This window comes from Peromyscus maniculatus, chromosome 8 (genome assembly GCF_049852395.1).
Source record: "Peromyscus maniculatus bairdii isolate BWxNUB_F1_BW_parent chromosome 8, HU_Pman_BW_mat_3.1, whole genome shotgun sequence".
In the NCBI taxonomy this organism is placed as follows: domain Eukaryota; kingdom Metazoa; phylum Chordata; class Mammalia; order Rodentia; family Cricetidae; genus Peromyscus; species Peromyscus maniculatus.
This window is the reverse complement of record NC_134859.1, coordinates 75,311,170-75,335,963: the sequence shown is the minus strand read 5'-3', so window position 1 is coordinate 75,335,963 and position 24,794 is coordinate 75,311,170. Positions and strand designations below refer to the sequence as shown.

Below are 24,794 nucleotides of genomic sequence, written 5' to 3'. Positions count from 1 at the left end.
GCTCTTTCTCAGGGTGGCGACTCGTATCTGTCAGGGCTGTGGTATCGAGGCAGTCAAGGGGGAGGCCTTGAGCTTCTGCCTCAGCCTGTTTCTCTGGGCTAGCCTGCCTACCTTTTCTTACTTCCCCAGAACCTGAGGTGAGCAGGGCACAGGGGTCCCGGCAGGGGGTCCCTCTGCCGACTCCTAGATAACTTCACTATCAGTGGTCACTTTTCTTTCACGTTCACCCGGAAGTCTGAAACATCATCTTTTCTTGTGCTCAGTCAAAGAGTTTGTTTGTTTTGATCGCACTCATTCAGACCCAGCGGCACCACCACCCCCCCATCCCGTCCCATCCAAACATAAATCCGCTTTGACAATTGACCACCCCTTCCCCAGCCTGAGGAGAACGGTACCGATTTTCAGGGTACTTCTATTTTGGGGGTGACCTCAAGGGGTGGGTCCGTGTATCACTCTGAGAGAGCTTGCAGAGCCGCCCCTGGTTATCACCCACCGCCCCCGCCCCGCCCCCAGGGCCCCAGCCAGGACCCCTTACTGTACTTTATACTTGCCAGCTTTATTCCAGTCTAGGGACGTGAGCTCCCGATGGTGGTGGTGAGTGTGAGCAGTCATGTTTCTGTTGTCTTTTCTCTTGCTTGGTTGGGGCTGCGGTGAGAGTGTCTCTGAGGCATACTGTCCTGCCTCTCTTACACTAGGACCTGCACACCTCCTCTCAAACGCTCTTCTGAGCACGCTCAGCGGGAAGGTTTGTCCACACCTATTAATCCTCTCTCAGTGTCCAGCTTCCTGTTAGTACCAGCTGGTTTGCATGTTTTGCTTGTTCAGATGAAAACAGTTCAAGAAACAAACTCATATCCAACTCTCGAGAAATGTCTTTTTTTGTACACTTTCGTTTTCTATTTTTTTTTTATCAGTTACAACTCCAAAAACACCTGTTGTCTAGTAAAACATTTCACACCTCCCCCCTTGCCTGTTCTTAGAGTGTATGTATCTGTGGGACTGAACTAAATGCATGCACTGTAGTAGATGGTCCTGGTAGCTGTAGTCTGTAGTTGTAGAACATGCATTGTTGAGTTGATATTACAGGGTCTCCGAAGGCGCGGCCCAACACCGCCGCCGCCGCCGTCTCAAGGACAGCATGGGGACCAGGAAAGAGAAGGGGTTCCATGTTTTCAATGTTGCCAAAGGGCTTGGATCCATGTTCTCGCCATCAGCCACCACCACCTCTCCTCACGATCCCCACTCTCCCAGTCTAGAACTGGGTCACCCCCCCCCTCAGCTCTAGCCTCCCCAACCAAGATCCGGGTTCACCATAGCAGAAACGAATGGAGCCAGAGTTGGGAGGAGTCATCCACTTCTTCCGAGTTCTTATCTTCCCCACACCATTCTTGACCAGAGCAACAGATCTTTTCTTGTTTTGTTTTGTTTTGTTTTTTAAGGCCATCGGCCAGGCTTTTCTAAGCTCAGCCTCTTCTTGAGCCCTTCAGGGACACAGGTCCCTCCGAAAAAGTCAGCCTGTGTCATCTGCTCCTGTGGGTGGAGGGAGGTAAGATGTGGTAGGGAAGGGCCTGAGAGCTTCAGCCCCTGCAGACAGGGTGTGCATTTAGCCCTGGTTGATGTTGACATTGACTCTTACGCGTGGTGATGATGAAAGGGGCCAGGGGGGTGAGTGGTGGCCCAGCATCCCTTGAGTGGTAGTAACTGGCATGGCTTCGCGGGGCAGAGAGAAGTGTGATGGGCCTGGGACAGCCAAAGAAGAGGCCACCCAGTTCCCCCTAGGTCTCCCCAGAAGGGTTTTCTGGGGGAGACCTTCGTTTTCCACTTTGAGCATGTGTGGTCAACCATCTTTGGACACACTATCTTCAGGCATATGTAACGAGCTGTAAGTGAGGACCAGAGACCTCAGAGCTTTTGTCCCTGACTTTCTAAGACCATATGAAGTAAGAATAGTACTTACTACCCAGAACCTACATGTCAAGTCAAGGTGTGTGACAGTTCTGACCAAACCCTACAGTCTGTCAGGGGCATGGGCAGAACCTGTGGGATACAGGTTATCTACCACGGGATACAGAATTCAGGAAAAAATCACAGAGACCATAACATCTTCAAAAGGCTATGTCATGATAGAACGAAATTGAAGCCTCATGGGGGAGAGAAGCCGAGATGCTCTGGCAGAGTTAGAGCACACAGGAACTGAGCATGCGCCAGGCCAGACAGAATGAGGACACCAAGGCTCCAGGTGGAAAAATTCAGGAGGAGCAAGGTCTCCCTGGGGACAGGGGAGGTAGGCAGAAGGAAATGGCTGAGACTGAGCTTTAGTGCTGCTGCAGATGCAAACTGACTTGGGCCCAGGCAGTAAGGGCAGCACGTGGGAACAGAAACCAGAGAGCAAAACCCCAGGCTACTGGCCTGCAGCCTGCAGCCTGCGAAACGGAAGGAGACTCTGGTCCTGCAGTCTGGAGCCCTCGGAGCTCTATCCCAGAAGGCAGGTGGGCAGACCAGCTGTCTGTCGCAGGACTCTGCGGCCTCTCCTGAACCAGAGGAGGAGATTAGGGCCCAAGAAACTGGCATAGACATCCCAGGCCTCCTGAGATGGCTCTGGATCTCCGCTGCCACCTTTGTGAAAGTGTCTCAAAGCCCTCCTCCCATGCTGGAGGACATCCTGAAGCCTCGATCCAGAGGACATAAGCAGTAATCTCGTGGCTCTCAGGAGAGTCCCTGTTTCTCACAGTGTCGTCTCTGGCCCGATAGTGACAACTACCAGCTTCATTTTAAAACAGGAAAGGGAGCTGGGGAGATGGTTTAGTGGGTAAAGTACCTGTCACACAAGCGTGAGGATCTGAGTTCAGATCCCCAGAACTCAGAAAAGCCAGATCTAGCATCCTGTGACAGCACATAACCCCCAGCATTTGGTGCACAGCCAGCCAGGTCCTGGAGGCCCCTGGACAGCCAATCTAGCTAAAATGGCAAGCTCCGGGTTCAGTGAGAGACCCTGTCTCAAAAAATAAGGTGAAAAGAAATAAAGGAAAATACCTGACATCGACCTCTGGCCTCTACATGCATGCACACACACACACAGGTAAATACACATGCACACACATGGGTAAGTACACCTGCACACACGCACACACACAGGTGAGTACACATGCACACACATGGGTAAGTACACCTGCACACACACAGAGATAAGTATACCTGCGCATGTGTGCGCGCACGCACGCACACACACACACACACACACACACACAAATAAGCATACCTGCACACACGCACACATACACAGGTAAGTACACTTGTGCACATGCGCACGCACACACAGGTAAGCATACCTGCACACATGTACATACACATACACAGGTAAGTGTATACATGCATACACTACACACACACAGTTAGAAAGGAAAATGGATCAGTGTGTGCCTTCCTATTGGAATAGCTTTTCTGTACTTCTGTCAGCAAGATCTGATGGGGGATGAGAGGTGGGGGAACGCAGGGCAGCTCTCTCTACTTTGCGGTCAACCTCCGGTGTTAGCAGCAAATATCCTTATGGTGGCTGTGGCAGTGTGGGGAAAGTCATGGGGAGAGCCTCTCGATAGGATACAGTCACTTTGTTATCAGTACGGTGGCCCAGAGAGACTCGGTACTGAAACTCACTAACTTACCTGGTCCGCATTCTAGAGAACACCTTATTTCCCAGCTTGTCATTAACAGTTTCTTTCTAAGAGAGCCAGGACTTTAACCATAGACTGGCAGTGGGTTTTAAGTAACTCCAGTGAATCTGTAATGATGTGCGCGGCTCCTGCCGCTGCCCTCAGCTTCATTCATTTTCCAAGGGCTTTTGGACCAGCCCTGTGGAGGATACAATACATCAGCTACAATCAATAATTTTGTAATAGAAATACCATGCACTTGATAAATCAACTCTAGAGCAATTAGTGACTAGCCTTAAAGTCCAGGCCGAAGTATAAGTTAATCCTGAAGCGAATGGAGTGAGGGAATGTTAATGGTCTTTAAATCAGTGGAATGGTTTTCAGTAGGTGACATGTTCCTGCCTCTCTGAGTGGCTTGGCCGTCGCCCGTGTGCTGTAGAGGAGTGGAGGAGAGTGTAGTTCTCCTGGGCACTCCACAAGTGAGGAGAGCGTAGTAGACAGGGCCCTAGAGACTGCCCCACTGGTGGAGGTACTGAGGGGCGTGGGGACTCCCGAAAGCCCCCGTCTATAGAAGGAGGTGGAGCTGGAGAGGTAGCGCAGTCGGTAGTGTGCTTAACGTGACATGCAAGAAGTCCTGGGTGTGATCCCCAGCATTGTGCACACCTAGCAGAATGGCACACACCCAAAGTCACCCGAGGCTGCAATCTTAGTATAGATGAGGAGTTGCTGTGCAGTTAAAGACCACAGAAAATAAAGGGCCCCTTTGTTTCTCGATGCTTACGAATACTAATAGGAAGGTAGGTCTTCCTTTTCCAGTTTGGGATGCCATAGGGCAAGGGACAAGAACAGATACGTTTGAGCAGCCGTGATTGGCTGTTGGGATTCGTTCGGCAGAGCTGCGGTTCAGTCCACTGTAGCGTGGAGTGGGAGGGTCCCAGCCACCATCTCAAAGTAGACACCTCCTGGGAAGTTGCCTCGAAGAAGGGTGTCTTGCTAATGAGAGGTGTTAGAGACACCCCCCCAGCTTCAATAATACAATAATAATAACAACAATTCATCAGTAGTTGCTCTCTTGATGTAAGCGAGCCAAGTGCTGTTGTGTGCCAAGCCCACACACCCCCTACCCCACTTAATTCTGAGACCATAATGGGCGTCATCAGTCCCCTTCCCATTTTAAAGATTACAGACTGTGCCTCCGGGGAGATAGTAGCTTATCTGAGGTGGCGGTGACAGGATTTGAGCCTGCCCCCCATCAGCCTGTGTTCTCAGCCACTATCAGCAAACGGCTGAGCGAAACTGCTTTTAAACACTCAACAGAAAGGCGCCGCTGTTCCCACTCGATTCTGCCTCTCCTTAGGGGAGGTGATAACCCAAAATCATTTACAAGTGGTCTCGGGAGGCATGCTACATTTTTTTTTTCACCTGCTTCTACTGTTGCAGCCTCACCGCCGTGGCTCTGCCTGGCCGGCCTTTGGCTGGCATTTTGATCTGGTCCCTGTGTCCGTTCAGACCAATGTCACAGACAAAGGAGACCCAGAAGAGGTGTGGTCCCACAAGGGGGAGCCAGGCTGAACGGAATTATTGGCAGGGAACCTTTAGTTAAAATACGGCTGAAGGAAGTTAGTCACTGTCTGAGGTGATGGAGCTAGGGAGGGACTCTCGGGGCAGGCAGACTTCTCAGCTGGGAGGAGTCAGCATCCCTCCCTTTTCCTCCGCACAAACTGCATCGGGAAACACAGCCCCGCCCTAGAGCAAGGAGACCATTGGCTGCCCAGTTGCTGAGGCTTTGCTGTGGGCCAATGGTGGAGAAAGGGGCGTGGCCACCGACGCAGCCGACTCCTTGCCCAATCTTCTTGCGGGGAGGCTTGGGCACCAGGTACCATAGCAACTGCAAGCAGGGGCTCATTTGTTTTGTAGATGAGTGATTACTACACAATTAAAGAAGGCTAAAAATAAATGGGCCCTTTGTTCCTGGCTACTTATTAATATTAATAAAGTGGTCTGTCCAGGTCCATGGCGAACACTGAATGCAAGCTTGGGTGCCTGCGGTGGAGACGGGTGTGTGAGAAAAGCCGCCCAGCCCTGCTACCCGGCCACCTTTCCTCTCTTTCTGGAAGTTATTTCTGACTATGTCTTGGAGAGGGTGGGCTTCCCTGGCCTTGGAGAGTTCAGCATTACAGATACACACAGCACCCAGGGTAACCTGGACTCTGGAAGTCAGGCAGGCTTAGCCCCTCCCGGCCACGAGAGAACAGACCAGAAGCAGAGCAGCAACCCCATGATTGGAAGAAACCCTTTGTCTCGTTCCCTGCCTTTGGTCTCACAGTTTCTTTTTATTCCAGTACAGCAGCCTCTAACCCTTCCACTGAAGTAGCCCCTGAGATTTCGGGGGTGGGGGGAGGACCCTCCCAGCCTCTCTTCCTGTTTGCCTGTCTTGAAGAGTAAACTCACTAGGACATGCTGGGGGTCACGCTGAATTCATCACCTCCATTCCCAAAGTCTTGACCTTCAAGGTTCAAATAGCTAAGAGGGAGCTGAAACCGCCCAGAGGTGCGGCAGGGGAAAGAGGCACCTTGTGTGCCAGAGATAGCTCAGAAGATAAACGCACAGGGGGAAGGGCAGGCCGTCAGACGACGTGGTTCCCGGCGTGCGTCCACCTCTGCTAAGTGAGGATTTCAGACTTACAGGTCCTAGTAGGTCGCATCATCTCCGCGGCTCTGGGTTGCTGCTGTGCCCGGAGCTGCTGATCCTCTGTTCTAGGGGACATAAGCAGTGTAAATGACAGTGGCTTACGGATAGCATGCCGGGAAAGCCAGGAGCATCCCAGGGATAGGGAACGGTGGGGCTGTGGAGTGTGCTCTTGAGAAGAGTCAGCCCCCGGGGACTGGATGCATGAAGGTGTGGCAGGCCTTGTGTTTACAGAGTTAGAATCACAGTTTTAATCCATCAGATTTCCGACCTGAAGCGTGCTTGGTGGGACCTTTTAGGGTTCCGTGGTTCTGTTTTGATGGGTGGTGTTCATTAATAGCAGAGGGCCCCGGGGATGTGCATGGCTCAGTTGGTAAAGTGTGTGCTGTTGCAAGCAAGTGGACCTGAGTTCTGATCCCCAGTGCTCACGTAAAAGCCAGGCTCAGCTGCATCTGTAATCCCAACCATGGGGAGGTAGAGATAGGTGGATCCCTGGAGCTGATTGGTCAGCCTGCTTAGCCAGATTGACGAGCTCCAAGTTCATTGAGAGACCCTGTCTCAACTAAGGTGGAGAGCATTAGAGGAAGACGCTAGACACTGGCCTCTGGCCTCCACAGTCACACACACACACACACACACACACACACACACACACACACACACACACACACTCAATAACAGAAGACCCACTAATCGCTGCTAATGAGCAAGTCAGCCTTAAGACTTGGGTCAGTGCAAGGCTGCTGTGGGCTGGAATCACCTGGGAGTTTTTGTAACTTCCCCATTGTCGGGCCAACATTGTAGACCCATCACCTCAGAATCTGGCAAGGTGAAGCCCAGGCAAAGCCAGCGTGTAACCAGAGTCTCAAGTCCCGCTTGGTTTTATAGCTGTATAAATAACATCCCTGACCACCACAGACACCCAGCAGGAGAGGTCACCAGGCTAGGTTTAGGGTTCCTATGGGCTCAGAGCTCTTCTACTTAACCAGGGCCAACAAGACCACCATCAAAGATAGCCTTCAGGGCTCTTTGTCTCTTTGGCATGACTCTTCCCACCTTCCTTGAGACCAGCCTGAGATTAGGAGCAAGCAGTTTAGAGCAACAGTAAACAGGGAGGCAGTCCCTACTCCTAGACGAGCTGACAAATGGGGGCCCCTTGCTAAGGTCGGGGTTTGTTTGTTATTAAAGACCTAATTAGGAACATGAGAGGGAGCTGAACGGCCCCTCGCTTGGTTAATTAGTGACATGCATGCGCCCGCTTTGAACTTCAAGGACACAGAGCTATTAGCGCTTACATCAAAAATGGATTAAACTCCTGTGCCTTTACAATCATTACAGACAGGACTGCTCAAGTGGAAAGCCTTTTGTACGGGTCCTCAAGGGACTGTGCCCTGGGCACCCTCCTAACCCACCACCCACACCCTGCTGCTGGGTCCCCTGGCACTAAGATACTGTTAGAAGCAAGTGGGCCATAAATGCCAATCGGCCGTAAGGCGTCCCAGCTCCCCTCTGGGCCCAAAGGAGTGGGATGGTCTTTGAAAGCTGAGATAGTCCTCTGGGGACCCCACTGTGTCCAGGCACTTTTGAAGGGGGCGGGCTTGGCCGGTGCCCCCTCCCACTTACTGACTCACAGCACTGACTGCATTTCTGGATTTGCTGCAAGGCTCTTAGTTTTGTGACACAGTGGAAGGTGCCCTAGTTCTCAGCAGCGATGGAGTCCCCTGGGTCTTGTTAGGCACCACCCAACCTCGGGTGGCTCCCTGGCTAGTAAGAGAGATGTCTGTAGCACCAAGCTATGATTCAGGGAGGGATACCTGAGTGTCGGGACGGAAGTCACGTGTACTTTCAAGTCAGAATGGGATTCAGTCCTAAGACCCTGGCTTCCGCTCATCTGTTAACGGGGATGATGGAGTCCATCTTACAAGCTGTTTTGAGGGAGTGGCTTTCCCAGCCTGGCCCCTCTTGACTCCTTAGCTCTCACTAGTGATACATCTCCCGCACTGCCATTCCTAACGGGGATGCGCTGGCAACTGATTCTGACGTAGCTTTTTACCGCTGCAGGAATACAATACTAGGCCGTCTTTAAGTCTGTAGTCCTGGCCCTGGACTTCATAATCCTTCAGTGTGTTTGTAGTACAGAAAGATGTGCACAGGTCAGATAAGAAGCATAAGAAGACACAAAGGATCTCTGGCTGGGACAGGCAGGGACGTGACCTTCAGGATGAGCATGTAGCAGCGTAGCAGCAAGAGGGTGAGACGTAGGGGAAACCATACAGGTTTCTTCCTTGGTAAGTTAGGTAGATGGTGGACCTCAAAAACAAAGGCGGTTCTCAGACCAAAACAGGCCAAGGGTCCTCTCTCAACACTGAACTGGAGTTGGCCTGGACTCACCCAAACTGTTAGGAGAGGGCAGCTTCCAATCTTGGGTTCTCTATTTAATTTTGATCTCAGACCCTAAAGGGCTGGACGAGGAGACGAAGTTCGGGTGTTGGATGGTTTAATGCAGCATTTCCGGGCTGCTCTGGCTACCAGTGGATTTCCTTATCTGCTGCTCCTTTCCGTTCTGACCACTGTTAGACAGTATATAGCAGTACCTGGACTTCCTGTCTTTTCCTAGACCTGTAGGAAGGCCGTTGTGATTTACATCACTTCCCCACTCCCAAGGATTAATTCCACTCCTGGCCCAGCCCTTCCTGACCACAGGCAAGCCCAGCCACATACCAGACGGCAGCCTGCTAGCTCACTTAGAAGTCTGCAGAAAGCTGCCTGGAAAGCTCTGGCCTAGCATCCCCAGGATCCGCTTTCCCAGTCTAGGTTGCTAGTCCATTTCTGCTCCCATCTCTGAGATGAGATAAGAGGGCTTCATTGGTCAGCCATCCAGGTATTTTCTTGAGCATAAAGAAGCTTTTAATTTAATGTAAAATGCCTCCAACTCTCATCAAATACATTCCCTTGCTTGGCTATCCTCCTGAGGCATGGCCTGTGTCCCAGCTTTTGGGGTTGCCTCTCCCCCAAGAGCCCTTTCTTCGGGTCCCGGGTGGTTAAATACACCAAACAGATAGATTGGACCCTTTTGTAAATCACCTTCAGGTTTGTATGGCAAATGGATTGCATTTTCCTCTACTGGATTTTGCTAAATACGCATACAGTACCTGTGTTGGGCTCTGCATATACCCGATAAGTCACGGAGCGTTTTCTCCTTTTCATTCTCACAGCAGCATGGTGACGCAGACTGAATAAGGGACACATTACTCATGTGTTACAGATGAGGACATAGGCTGGACCAGGGCACACAGGTGTCAGGGAAGGGCCAGGGTCAGACTCAGGTCTTCTGACTCCAAGTCCAGTGTCCCTTCTCTCTCCATTATGCCTGCCTCCCGAGGGTACTGCCTAGGCTGGGACAGCCTAGAGGATGCTGGGATCAGTTACAGAGGATGCTGGGATCAGGTGCAGAGGATGCTGGGATCAGGTGCAGAAGGAGGAACCAACTTAGAATTAAGCCAGAGCCTGGACATTGCTCAGAATTGCCGATTGGGAAGTGAGCCCCCAAACTGTCAACCTAGCACAGGCCTTGTTCCAGGCCATAGAACAGTGTCAGCTTCTGCTGCAGACATGCTATGATAGTCCTAGATACTACACACACACACACACACACACACACACACACACACACACACACAGGCATGCACGCACATACAACTGGACTAGCAATACAGTAGTCAAGATGCCCTTCTTTACCCGTGAAAAATGATGTCACCTCTCTTCCTCTCTTCTTCCTAACCTGATTCTGGAGTGGGGGGACCACACCTGACCCTTCCAAGTGAAGTTTGGTGCCTAGGGAAGGGGCCCCTCCATTTCCCAGAAAGCACCTCACAGGAACTGTGCCTCTCACAGCGTGGAGTAAGAGAGTGTCCTCAGATGCCCCTGTGACCAAGCAGGCAGCTAGCACACAGTATGTGGAACTGTACTCATTTCCAGGATAAAAGTCAAGTCTTTTGTTCCAGCTACCTTCTGGCTGGCTGCTATCAGATGGCACCACAGGTCTGTCTCTGTCCCTTCCTGAAGAGTGTTCATGATAAGGCCTGCGGACCTTATCACGCCATCTGGAATGGGGCTCTGCCACAGGAGACACAGTTGTTGACTGAGGAGCTTAAAGACACATCTGTCCTCTGTGGCCAAACCAATAAGGCCATAGATTCTACTGTCCCTGGAGAAGGGGACCAGCCCTGAACTAGGTACATACTGCCTGCCTGCTGGACTTTCTGGTGAGGACCCAGGCGAGTCTTCCACCCTTCCCTGGGGCTTGGGCTGAGCAAGTGCATAATAGTGGATCTGGGAGAGGCGGTAAGCCACATTCTAAGATAGTGCCTTTCCTTCCATAGTACCATTGGTATCATCTGATGAAATAGGACTGAGTAGGAAGGAGTACTGTAGGCCTAAGGTGAGCTCGCTGTGAAACTTCCTTCAGACCACCTCAAACACCAGGCTTCCAGGTGCTTATGGAACCAGAAAAGTTGCCAAGGGTGGGGAGAATACCCACAGTCCTCCTGCCTTCTAAGCCTCCCACAGAGGCGTCTCTGGACAGCATTCATCCATAGGTATTCTGCCTCTTGTCTTTCTCTGGCTGGATTAGTTCTCCAGGTGGCTCCCCTGCCTTCTCTCCATCCCCTGCCTAGTATCTTTCTGGAAACACATCCTACCAGAGGAGGAAGAGGCTGAAAAATCTCCATCTTCCACTTGCAAATTTCCCCAACCCTGTGCCCCACCCCCTACCCTAAGTGAAAGCCAGCTAGTTCCTTCCTCTGGAGATGAGGGAGTTGGTGCCGGGTGCTGAGCCCAGAATGAAAAGATATATTCCACCAAGATAGCGCCACCTTTTGGATATCTCGGCTGGATGTTTGCCTCCTCGGGCAAAAAGGGCCAAATGCTATCTGCAAGTTTAATCTTCTTTACTCAAAAATCCTGCTGTCCCGATTGTCTGCCAGTACATTTGCAAATAAGCTATTCACTCGCTTTAAGCCTCTTTACCCCGCCCCTTCCCCCTGAACCCACTCGCTCGGTTGTCTTGTTTATTAATTTCTGGGCCAGTGCTTCAGAGAGGCTCATCCTGCCCAAGGGCATCCAGAGGCAGCAGTATCCCTCTCCTCTGCCGAGGCGGGAGCCAGGCCCAGCTTGGTGGGGTCCACCTTGGACCTTGCGTTCCTTTCTCAAGTGCAGTATCATGAATCTCTTCTCACTCCTATGACAAGTGCATGGGGGAAAATCGATCCGCTTACATGTTCTTCAAAGCCACAAGAGAAGTGAGGTCGTCCAGCCCCAGGTCTCCAGGCAAGAGGGACTCCACTCTTGACTTCAGATACTCTTTTTGCCGTGGAAAGCAGCTGTGACAGGGCAGGGGAGAGAGGCCACAGGAGCTAGGGAGGGGGAGGGAGCCTTCTAAAGCTGAAGACGGAGTGTCCATCACTCAGGCTTGGTTTCTTCAAAACGTGCTAGCTACAGTCGAGCAGCTGCGAGCCTCACTCTCCTTGGAGAACTTCCTTTTGCGATGGAAACGGTTTGGGGTTTTGTTTTGTTTTGGAGAGGGTGTTTTTGTTTTTTGTTTTTTAAGACAGGCTCTCAATGTGTATGTAGCCTTTGCTGGCTGAATCTTGCTATGTAGACCAGGCTGGCCTGAACTAATAGAAACCCCCCCTGCCTCTGCCTCCCAAGTGTTGGGATTAAAGGCGTGCACCACCACCCAAGGCCTATGATGGAAATTTTTTTAAAACAGAGAATAAAGTTGAATCTACTAAGAGGGTGTAAAGCTGAGCCAGAATCCGCCTGTTTGACAGGCTGGGGCCCTCCAACACTTCACACTAGGAAGGTGTGATAGGGCTAAGGACAGGCCAGGATGAAGCCTAAGGTCACCTTTGGCCACCCCAACCCCAGACACAGTGCTCAGTCTCCGGCTGTGTGAATGCCGGGTCTCCTCTGTAGCCAAGGTGCATTCTAAGCTTCATTTCTCCCAGTCTGGAGTTTCTACCTGAGACAATGTATCCACAATGCACTGCAGTGGGGCACTCTGTCAGCTGGTTTGGTTAGTATGCTCTGCATTCATACTTCTTTGTCTTTTTTTTTTTTTTTTAACCAAAGGAAAAAAACGTTTAAGTCCCTCCCTCCCTTTCCTTCTCCTGCAGGAGGTGAGTGTGTGGGTATCCTGTTAGGACCATTGGCTCCACCCCAGCCTTAGCCAACCTTCAGGTTATCATTCCCACCCCATCCCCTCCCTCCATCCCCTGCTCTGCGCCCCAAAAGAGGACTCTGCCGCCATCATTCCTGTTACGTTAAGATGCCCGAACTTTCCATGACACATGCCATCCTCTGACCACGCCAGTGTTGCCAACTTTCATGCAGGGTCTAAATGGAAGGGGGGGCGGGGAGGGAAGGAGTAGCCAGTCAGGAGGGGGGAGGGGTGTAGAATAGAGATCTTTTTTTATGTCTTTCAAAAAAAGAAAGAAAGAAAAACCACACACATACAAATTCGTCATTCAATGGATCCAAAAACAAAGAGAAACGAAATGAAACATATATATATATACACAAAAAAAATGAATCCAAAAATCCCTTTCCCAAAGATTTTTTTGTTTTCAGGGACACAAAATTGCTTTTGTTTCCTGTCATGTTTTAATATCAATATTAACACAATGTGTAGTCTAAAACTAGTTCCTTTGTAGTTTGCATGGGATGTGAATGCTGTCTCAACGTGCCCAAATCTAGAAGACTGCATGAGCATCAATTCAGATGTGAAACAAGTCCCCCCCCCCCTCTCTCTCCATATATATCTCTATTTCTATTGTGATAACTTGGTAGGCAGTGAAGCACCTCCGGTTGGTTGCCATACTGTGTTGAATGATCGTTTTTTTGTTTTTGTTTTTTCTTCTTCTATCTATTTCTGGAGCTCCAAGCTTCTTAGTGGTTAGCCTGGGCTGAGTATTCTTGAGTCCCTGCTGATGTTTTCGCATGGCCTTGGTTGAGTGTTAGAAGTTGGGCCTCAGCTGTTTTTTTTTTCCTCGAGTGTTTGGCTTGTAACGGTCGGTGCATGCCTGGCTTCTGGCCTCATACCCAGCTCTATTCTCTGCACACCAGTCCTGAATAGCTACAGTGCTCAACCGAATTTTGGCGCGCCCGCTTCCCCGGCAGGCTCCAACCCGGCGCGGCCCGGAGGCTTCCCGGGGGCCAACAGCCCAGGACCTGTCGCCGATCTCTACGGCCCTGCCAGCCAGGACTCCGGAGTGGGGAATTACATGAGCGCAGCCAGCCCACAGCCTGGCTCAGGCTTCGGCCACGGCATAGCTGTAAGTATCTACCTCGCCGCTGCCTTCCTGCCTCCTCCTTCCTCACCAACTCCACACAGACCGTGGGGAGGAAAGTCTAGGGTTCAGGGTGATCCCCATCAACAGCAGGCCAACTGAAGCTCCCCTCTGCTGGCCCAGCCATGTAGTCCAAGGTGTATGGACAGCTCTATCCACCACTCCATCACCTTTGGCCTTTGCAACCTTGAACCACTCCTACAACTCATGGCCGTGGCTACAAAGTAAGAATAGGATACCCCCCCCCCCAAAAAAAAAAAAAAGCTGGGTGAGAATGAGCAGCTAGCCTAAATCCTGTTGTTCTGGCATATGGTAAGTCTTCATGCCATTCCCTCGCCTCAGTGGGCAGGACCCCCGCCTGCTGCCCGTTTTGGGGGCAGTAGTGCCTGGAAGGTGGTAGGGGAGAAGTTCCCTCCCAGGCCATTCCTTTGCTAATGTTTCTTACAGTTTCCAGGTGCCAAGTAAGTTCCCATTTTCGCTCTTTAGCTGCAGCCCCCCAAAGGCCAGATGCATTTGATATCTGTAATGCTCTGTGGTTCTTTAATCTGACTAATCCAGGCAATGGAAATTTGCTTAAGAGATTTGCATGCTGTTCTCAGATTGTATTGTTCTTTTCCCTCCTGGTGTGTGAGCATGAATGTGCCTGAGCCCACTTGCTGGCAGCCCCCTCCATTTTTGGAAACAGAAAACGGTCCAGTCTCTGCCCTAGCCAGCCTCATTCTTTTGGAGGCAATTTGATTTTGAGTGGGGATGGGGGGGGGGGTGCTGTCCCAGGTAACATCCTGCATCAGATTCTGTATCTGGGAGAAAGCAGGCAAACTCTGTCTTGGGGACTATAATGGGGAGACCAAAGCCATTGTGAGAGCCTGGGGGGACCAAGGCAACTTCATTCATGCCTCCTGGCATTGGAAGAACACACACGCACACACACACACAAGAGTCACACACACACAGGCGAACTCTGACTTATACATTTGCACACAGACACAGATATTCACATACTTGTGCATGTCAGCCAACCCTGGCCTGTGCTTGAGTCCTCATCCATTCCGCTCCAAAGCCAGTATTACTTGAATCAGTAGTTTGATGAGTCTAATCCCCTTGGATCAACTGTAGTACCAAATCCAGAACATTGTAATTCAGCCCAGAGCTGCATCAATTTGGGGACCTGTCCATCAGCGCCCAGAACACGACTCATTTCCATTTTCAGCAGCTAGAAACACACACCCTATTTGTTCTTGAAAACCTGGGTCTTGGGACCTTCACACTGTGATGTTATTTCTGAAATGATCACAGGCCATCACCGTTGATCAGCACCGAAATTTCTTCCCTCAAGCGAATCTTTGGAGACCGAGGACAGAGATCCTTGTATCTGCCCTGTGGGGGTTCACGGTCACTGTGGGCATTGTTTGGGGCTTGAACCCCTCCGAGTCTGGCTCTTGGTTTCCCCTTGGGAAGCATACAAGCTTGGGTGGGGGCGTGACAGGGCAGGAAGGGAAGGAGCGGGGCACAGTGTCGCCCTGCCTCCTCCTGGCACAGTGTCTCAGAATTACATATTCATGCTGGCAACCACAGACCGTACTCCTAGAGATGATCTCCTTTCCCAGAGTATGACGATCTGTTCCCATGTATAGCACTGATGACCTTAACACTTGTGCAATTTTAGGGCCCTTTGATTGCAACGGCCTTTACAAATGGATACCACTGAACAGGTGCTTCCGTTGGCATCTCACTCTGAGGTATTGCCGTCTCTGCCATGCGTCTCCGCCCTGCCTGCGTGTCCGTACACATATGTGCCCTGCTCATACGTGTACACACATGCCCATCTCATCACATCACATCTCTTTCTTCTCTCTCTCTCTCTCTCTCTCTCTCTCTCTCTCTCTCTCTCTCCCCCCTTTCCAAGGAAGTGGGGACAAAAAAAAAAATCCAGTCTCTTAGTCTCTCATTTCTTCCTCTAGCTTTTAATCATGACCCTCATCTGCCTTCTCTCTCTCTCTCTCTCTCTCTCTCTCTCTCTCTCTCTCTCTCTCTCTCTCCCCTGCTCATTTGATTTGGTTCTTTGGGCTCCATTTCTGTGTCTTCCTTGCCCTCATCATTTCTTTTCTTGACTGTGGGAAACTGGAAGGCGATCTCATATTGTGCCCATTCCAGGGAGATGGAGCCGGGTAAACCGGTCTAGTGCCAGTCCCAGGGCCAGGGGATAGGGAGCAGGGCAGGGCCATTCTCAAAGTCCTGTGAACTGACCCCATGGGTTTCTGGGGCTCAGCCAATGGGGTTTGTGCAGCCAAACAGCCTGACTCCATCTTTTAGAGAAAAGAAAACATTTTTTGCCAGTTAACTGTGGAGTAATTATCAAGATTACCACACGAAAAGCAAATTAAACTAACAGCATCACCTGCCTAACATGAATTTGGATCCCTGCCAGTTTCTTAACCTTTTAAACTGAGCTCGAGTTAATTAAACATTTTTAAATCACTTTGATGGAAATACAGAGGTGGTGGGACAGAAGAGAGCAGATAGCAAGCCTCCTACCACCTCCTCCTCCTCCTCGTCCAAAAACGAGTATCTGCCATGCTTGGGAAGCGCACCAGGCAGAGGGCTGGCATCCTCACGGAAGCCCGAGGTCTGCCTTGTGTTGGCATATAAGCCGGAGGATGGGAATGCATGTGATGTGTCTCTCCAGAAGAGGGGAAGGTGATGGCTGAGGCCTTGGAATAGATCCTACTTGGAAAATCCCATTAACTTTTCACTCTTGGAGCTGGGGCGGGGGCACTGGGTTTGTCCTCTCTGGTGGAGAGGAGTTGGGGAATTGCTCCCAGCCCTACGGCCACCGAGGCTGGGTAGTGGATGGGGACCATCTGAGAAACCCAGCTGAGTTGAGCTCCACAAATCCTTTAGATTCCTCCTGTGTCGCTGCCCGACTAACTCCACTGCCTCTCTTAACCAAATAAACCCTGTGTATGAATTTCCCACCCTTACCTCCATTGCCCCCCCACCACCACCACTGGCAGAGCCAGAATCCACTAACAGTCTAAAGAGAGCTATTCGCTACTAATGAAGCTGGGTTTGGGGGCTCGGGGACAGTGAGGTTCCTCTGAGAGCTAGGCGGACGGAGAGGACCGAGAACTCTTTGAGGGCTGAAGATGGCTTCGACTATCAAAGAAAGGGGGACTCAGAGTGTCTAGGCGCAGCATGTCCCCCGAGGCCAGCCACTGAAGCGGCCCCTGTCCACTCCTCCCCCACAGCCCCGCCTCCTCCTCAGGCTGCTCTGACCTTACCTTGGGGAAGGTAGAGGCCGGCCCCAGGCTATAAGGATAAAGTAGCCAGGAAAGCAGCACGATTTAAGGCCACCCCTGCCAGTCCAGCCACACGATTGCGTAGCAGCTGTGAAAGACCAGGCAGGCACATCATTTGTCTCCCGCAGAAGTGACCCTCTGACATTTAGTACCACCCACAGAAGAGCCCAGGCCCGCAAGCAGTCCAGGATAGCCCAGTCAGCAAGCCTGAATCCTGGGCCTGTTTTGGTTTTCTTGAACCAGAACTGGTTATTTGGTTTTGGGATTTTGTGTTGTGTTGTTGTTTTAAGTTTTTATTTGTTTGTTTTTTTAAGTAGTTGCATCAGTCCCTTAGTATATAATCTCTCAGTACAAATTCATGTTTTTCAGTCAATGGTAGTTTTTGTTTGTTTGATTGTTTTGCTGCTGGTTTTTTGTTTTTGTTTTTTTTTTAGGTTTTTTGTTTGTTTTTTGTTTTTGTTTTTCGAGACCCGATTTCTCTGTGTAACAGCTCTGACTGTCCTGGAACTCACTCTGTAGACCAAAACTGGCCTCGGACTCACAGAGATCCGCCTGCCTCTGCCTCCCAAGTGCTGGGATTAAAGGCGTGTGCCACCACGCCTTTTTCTGTTTTAGTTTTTTTAGTCTTTTCTTAGACATAGCTTCAAAACCAAAAATTGAAACAGAAAAGGGGGTTTCCAGCCCCATGTCAGACCTGTCTGTCCCCTTCCCAGCCTCAGGCATGGCTTAGATACCTGGTTTACCAAGCTGGGAAGTCAGCCATCAGCCAGTTCCGCGCACACACACACAGGCATACAACCTAGTCCTTGGACAGCTGTAGTCGAGAGCTCGGGAGGAAGCATATGTGTGCCTAATGTTCTCTTTCTCCTCCCTCCCTCCCTGCTCTCGGTTCTCTTCCGGACGCGCCTGACCTCCCTGCCATGCAGAGCATACCTGGATGTCCAGGCAAGACTGGGCGAAGTTTCTGAGTGGCCCTTTGTTTAGGTGATGTCCTCAGACCTGGACCCCCACCAGCCTCACTCCTCATCCCAACCAGAGTGGCACACTTTAGGTTGAAGGTTGACTACGTCTCATCTCACCACCCTGCTGTAATATAAGACAACAGCTTTTAAACGTGTATATAACCCATGGTTTTGGTTTGGTTCTTCTGTTTGTTTTTCTTGGTGGCCTCCCTCTCCTTCCCCCCTTCTCCCTTCTCCTTTGAAATCTCCCTGAATCACATTTGGTAGTGATTTCTGACTTAGCCTGGTGTCACCGTAGCTTAATATCTAGTTCACAGCTAACCATAGTATACTTGTTATATATTAAGGAGTTTTCTTTTTTTCTTTAAAAAGAGTTTTGTTTTGTTGTTTTGATTCTGTTCTCACTTTTAAAGGATGCTGAGATGGTGATGTTACTCTCCATTTTGGGTACCAATTCTGAGACTGTAAGAATTTTCATCTGGGACTTTAGCACACACTGAAGCAAAGTTGTGATGTGCGGAGCGGGAGGTGGGCATAGACTCTCTCTGTTGCGTTGTAGAAGTGACTTGCAGTTGGCTGCCTAACAGACTCTAGCAGTTCATTTTTGTGACGTCTCTTTGTTAACCTAAGTCTATTTTCGGCAATAAGGTAAGGATGGCCATGTTTTGAGGGTCCTCCTTTTCTATGAGTGCTTTTCTTTTTCTGTTCAAAGAGGTCATATTATAAGGTTTTTTGAAATTGTGAATTCTAAAAAACAAAAAACAAACAAAAAAATGTTGTAAATATAATTCCATTAATTACATAGAAACTATTAAGAAAGAGAATCAAAAATATTTTTGTGGGGGAGTTGCTCCCAGGCAGTTAGGTGCCCTGGAAGAAGGGAGGGGAGGGAACCTTGATGAAGCCGGTACTAAAACACAAGAGCACCCAGCTGCCAGGGCCACCCAGATTCCACTCTTAGCGTCTCTGTTGGTGTGGTAGACCTAAGAACCGCATTAGCACCCCGCCAGCCTAGCGACCTCTCTGTGCACAGCTTCAATGTTACGGTCTAGCTAGATTTTTATTTAAAATATGAAAAATTGCTTTTCCCAAGACGTTTTTTAAAGGAAAAAAAAACAAAGCTACAATTTTAATATTTAACATATTTAAAGTTTCAAAGCACACCTGTTTTGGCTTAGGGGAAGGGCAGGGTGGGGACATTCTTTTTCAGTCTTAATTTTTAAATATCTGATCATTTTATATTGTCCAATCATTTCAGCACCTCCAAAGGTCCCTAGGGTACTCTGCCTCTCTCCTCACCCTGTCCCTAATCCTGCCCCCAGAGAAGGGGGCCCATGGGCCAGGAGTGGATAAGCCTGCATGAATACACCCTTTCTTCATTCACTTTCTATTTACAAATTAGGGAAGCAACCTTTCGGTTTATATATATATGTTTTTTTTGATACCTCAGTGCTGCAAGTATCATCAGAGAGGCTATGGAAGAGTTTTGTTTTGTTTTTTTTTTTTTAATTTATTGTAGATGTAAACAGAATTTTAAAAATAAAAAGTATAAACATCACTGCACTGTGACTGGGGGAAAAACTGACAGTTTCCTGTTTGCACATGTTTGACATTTGGCTGTTAGAATATATGGTCCTCAGTTGGGGAAAGACACTTAGGATGAAGGATATTTTTTAATTTAACTTTTTTTTAAACTATTGGTAATAGGTCGGCAACAGCAACTGTAGACGTTCAGCTCAGTAGACGGCATTCAAGCATATTGTAGTGTGGATATATATTTTTTTCTTTTTTAAAATGTGATATTGACATTTTATTAATATTTTTTAAATTGTTACGTTTATAAATTTGGTACTTAAGGCACAGCCAGTATGAGACACTGAATGCGACGTTTATTATAAAGAACTGCTGCACTCCTATTTTTATAAATTTTACTAACAGATAGACTAACATAGACATTCACAGACACGGTAGCGCAAAAGCATCTTCACACAAAGTCCCCAAAAAGCTAATTCAGGAAGAAAGTAAAGAACCCTGCTTCTGTTCTAATTAAATGCAACTTTAAAAAAAAGAAAAGAAAAAGAAAGAAAGAAAATCATGTTCTCTGTTTTTAAAATAAAATGCTGGGTTGTTTGGGAAGGTTTTGGATTTGGGGTGGTTTTTTGTTGTTGTTGTTGTTATTGTTTTTACACGTTTCCAAACAACTAAACCAAGTACAATGCTGGATGCTTTTAAAACACGAAACTCATTCAAGTCATCAAATAACAAAATAGAAGTTTTACTTTAAAAGACATCAATGAAGAGAAAGAGGGCGACACTAGGTTCCCAGCAGTTCCGTGTCCAGCTAGGGGATGAAGTCCTCCTTTGTCCATGTTGGTGACGTCCTGTCCCCCAGCCCCTGTCCATTTCTCCACGTCCCCATCACCTCATAGTGACTCTTTGTTGACCATCCTTTGTTAATAATGTATAATATGGCTCTCTTGTAAGCGTGCTGTCTTGGTATTAGCGTAGTGACTTTTTTTCTCCTCTTTCTTCTAGTACATATTGATAGGTAATAACGTAATTAAGGTTTAAAAAAAAATTAGACATAGTTATTCAGATTTAGGACCAGTAAGGATAGAACTTTCCTTATTTATGAAAAGAAAAAAATGCTAATAATTTGGGGGCAGTTTTTTCCTTTTTTTTTTTTTTCCAAGTTCAAATTTAATTTTACTTTTGCTGATTTGATGTGGTTTCAACTAACCCAAGGTCTCACAATGTTCAAATGCCGGCAGACTCCACGGCGTTTTGTAGGTCCCCGCCCCCCCTCTCTGTGAAGGGGTGTGCCATACTACCTTAAATGCAAACACTAGATATGCAAAACTGGATTTTTTTAATTTATTTTTTAAAAGAGGGAGGTGTGGTATATTAAAATGATTTTACTAAGAGAAAAAAATATTTTTTTAAGGATGCTCAGAAGAAATTGATAATCTGTGTGAATATGTTTTAGATGTTTATATACATTTTGAAGAGACCCAGTAGCCCATAGCACAAATCTTGTGAACATCTGATATGTTTTCAAGTGGCTACCTAGGTTAAGGTTCACATTAGTCCCCGACCCTCCTCATCTAGAACTCCATCTTAAGCGATTTTTGTAAATTCTTTTAACACTGATGTCCATCCCTGTCTTTGTTTCAGTTAAGCTCAATAGCGAATGTGGGGACCTGCTATCACCTTCCCTTGGGGAGAAACTCTCTTAGCTAATGGCACCTCCGTGGCATTATCAAATAACCACCAGGGGATTCTCTGGCTTCCAGATCCACCTGCCTGAGACCCCAAGCTCCTCTCCTCCCAAGAGGGGGGATGGAGTGGCAGTGACTCCTGGTCCTCTTCCTACTTCAGCCTGGATGTGGGACTGGTGGAGAGGACCAAGCCTGGGTCTCCTCCCTAGGAGCCTCTGCCTGTGTGGTTTGTGGCCTTCCTCATACCCACTGGGAAAAAGAAACAGCCTCACACTCTATCCCCACCGCTCATTGGCTTGATTCAAACGAAGCCCCAACAGGCCTTTGCGGTTTCTTTGTTTTGTTTTGTTTTTTTAATCCCTCATAACCATTCTCTTAATTTGAACTTGTAGCTTGGGCTTTAAGGTAGCATGGCTCGATTGTTGTCAACTTAATGTCTCGCTGCACAGCAATTCACAGCCAGTGAGTGTTACACACACACATCTTGCTAGACTAGTACAAACAATCATTGGGTAACTGTGGGTTCTCATGACCTGAAAGGTGTTCAGTTTTGTTTGGGGGGGAGGGGTTTGTTTTTCTTTGGGGTGGGATTTTTCTTTCATTTCTTTTTTTCATTTGAGAATTTTGGGGAGAAAGTATTTTTTTGGTTCCGACTAGAAAAACAAACGCTATGTTGAGCGTTAGTGGAAATGCGGGCTAGGGACTTTTCGCCTCCACCACCACCACTACCACACCGCTCCATTCTGCCGTTCACTCACTGCAGCATCTTCAAGGATAAAGCAATATAGTTTACCACATTTGTTTTTATTGACGGTCAGCCATGCTTTCTGTGTTATATTGCATATGAAATTGTTTACAAAAGAAACACTAACTCATACTTCTCTCTCTCAGTTGGAAGTGATACACAGGGGCAGAGGGAACGAGGGAGGGCAGGTGAGGGAGGGCAGAGGGATTTTGCTTTTGGGGGTTTTTTTTTTGGCTTTGTTTTTCTTCCTGGTTGTGCTTTACTAACCAGATCATCCAAGGAAGGCAGAAGCCAGCCAGGCAGAGAGAGGCGAGAGAGGGTCAGGCTGCGGGTGAGCACATTGAACGCTGGGAAGCCCCCCCCCCCCTCAGCTAGAGCAGAAAACCAATGTCACCTGAGCCCAGTCCTGGGCACAGACACTACACAAGGCAGCGCTGGAAGTGAAGCAATACTTTAATCCTGTCTAAGTTGGTTTTCTTCTGTTCTTTCTTTTTTTTTCCTCACCAAAAAAAAAAAAAAAAAAAAGTAAACTAAAATACAAAGACAAACAAGCAGACAAACAGAAAAACATATAAATAACACCCACCCCTCTCGGGGAACAACCACAATCCAAACACGGCTATTTAATGATCAGAAGGTATTGTCTCAGATAGGACTTCATTTCCGGGAGGCAGGGCACCAGGGGGGAGGGGAGTGGAACTGAGAGACAGTTCCAGAGCCTCCATGGAAGGCTCCTACTGCTGTATTCTGTACATACTGTACCACCCTGTGTGGAGTCTGTGAATGTGCTCTTGAGTAGCGTGGGCTAGCCAATCTGCCATTCATGGTGTTATAAACTCAGAATTCCATATGTAATAGGATGCAGGTCTAAGCGTTTCATGTGGACATAAATGTATCTAAATAAAACTTCCCCTAGCACTGTGGCTGACCTCACCCTTACTTTTATACTTTAGTATGAAACTGATGAGAACTTTGGTAGTGAGTATTTTTTTTATATATATATACATATATATGTATCTATATATATATATATATCTCAAGCATCTTTCAGGTCTTTGTGTGTGGCTTTCTTAAAGCCCTGTTGTAAAAAAAAAATTACTATGTGGATGGCAGTCTCTCACATCACAGATGTGGAAAGTATAATTTTATATTTGTATTTTCAAATAAATAAGTTTGTGAAAGGTTTCCATCCTCTACTGTGGTCCAGAAATCAATGTGTTTGTCTGACAAAAAAAATAATAAAATAAACTGTTTTGAACAGAGTCGTGTAGTGTTCTTGCACTTGCAGAGGCTGGGGTGGGCAAAGCTGCTGTAGGGTTTGGGGGTATCACTGAGTCTCACCTTCATGCTCTTACCCCACAGCATGAATGTTGGTCAGGTGGCTTCCAGCCCCCCCCCCAAAAAAAGAGACCTTTTCCTGTCCTCTCAAGGAGCCATTTTTGTGGAGTGACCAGGGAACACTTGGATGGAAGAGCAGACCTGGAATTAAGTGATGAGCAGTATGCACAGGACCTGTGGGCAGATCCCTGCACTTTTGTGGTCATAGGGCCCAGGTGGAGAGGGAGGGTATGAAATGGACCAACTGGTCCTGCTTGCTGGCTTGGTCTCTGCCCCCAAAGACTTCAGAGTTGCCTTAATAGAAATAATTAGGATCACAGACTAACGGTGCAGAAGGATAGATCATGGGTAATACTTGCCACTTTCTCATTATAGAAAGAAAAAGGAGGCCCAGCTCCTTAAAGGCAAATCCATGTCCTGGTGGTAACAAGTAACAAACAGCCCAGGCGGGCCTGAATGAGGGCCACCCCCACCCCCACCCCCACCCCCACCCCCACCCCCACCCACCCCGGCTATAGGGCCCTAGAGGTAAACAGCCTTGCCATTAGTTTGTACTTTGAGTTTCCCAGTAGCAGCTTCATCAGAAAAAACAGCCCTGGGACAGAGTTCCCCTCCACGTTCTTGTTTTTCACGTCATACTAAGGGCTTACACCCAAATCTTGAAGGAAGAAAGATGCACCTCAGGCTTCAGACTGGAGCCAGGCCCAGCTCCCGTGTGTCCACAAACAGACTCTACCATGTTCCAAAACAGTGGGGGATTGTAAGGAGCCGAGAAAGCCCTGAGTGGATGTGTCTTGTCATGGACATGGCCCTGTCAAGGACCATGGCATGAGACCTACGGGAAACTGGCAAAACCTTCATCTTGTCAGAATGTGAGTGGTCACAGCGTGTCTGAGTGTTTATTAATGGCTGCTCAGTGTGAGCAGAAACTAGCGGCTGCTTCTTCCTCCTCAGTGTTTGCATCCTGAGGCTCCTCATTCACAGAGACTTCCTTCACAGACCAGCTAACTCCTCCCTCTGTACTGTATGTAATGAACATGCTGTATGAATAAAAGTGCTGACGTCTGGGTTGTTGCAGTAGTGAATGCCACTCCATCAGAGTGCACACGGCCCACCTGACCCCAGCTTGTCTGTGTCCGTGTGTCTGTCCTGCCTTTATTCCCTCAGGGCCCCAACCAGGTTTCCAGGACTAATAGAAAGAATCCTTCCTGATGTCCTGAAAAGGCTGAACACTGATGAGAACTGATTTCAGAACCCCAGGAGTTCTGAGCAGGGGAAGTGAACCTGGCTCCTGAGAAAGTCCATCCGAACATCTTCCTTGCCCACATTGCTCAACTCAAAGGAATCTGAGGTCCAGCCCCTGCCCAGGAGCCTAAATAGAGAGTGGGTGAGCAGGGGTGCAGTGATACCCCAGCCTCACCCCTGCTTGTGCTTGAAGTTTTGATGCTCAGTGTTTAAAGGTCACTGCCCATGACCTTACACCTACTGAGTGGCCAGAGGAGATTTCCTGTGTTTGCAGAACACACAAAAGGCTGAAAAGTAAAA

At 48.6% G+C, this 24,794-nt stretch overlaps 1 protein-coding gene across 12 annotated transcripts in view; it reads left to right on the top strand.

The window, feature by feature from the left end:
* The window catches only part of Msi2 (musashi RNA binding protein 2), a 367,917-nt gene extending 344,744 nt beyond the window's left edge, over window positions 1–23,173 (top strand). For 3 of the 12 annotated variants that reach the window (XM_076543101.1, XM_076543099.1, XM_076543112.1), the window contains 3 exons: window positions 13,464–13,672; window positions 15,354–15,426; window positions 17,913–23,173. In XM_076543101.1, coding sequence (XP_076399216.1) covers window positions 13,464–13,672; window positions 15,354–15,395 — 251 coding nt within the window. In that variant the 3' untranslated portion in view covers window positions 15,396–15,426; window positions 17,913–23,173. Of the gene's footprint in view, window positions 1–695; window positions 12,461–13,463; window positions 13,673–15,353; window positions 15,427–17,912 lie in introns of those variants that run through there. The other 9 variants (XM_076543103.1, XM_076543104.1, XM_076543102.1 and 6 more) reach the window with 5 other exon arrangements.
* Window positions 23,174–24,794: the final 1,621 nt, after the last annotated feature.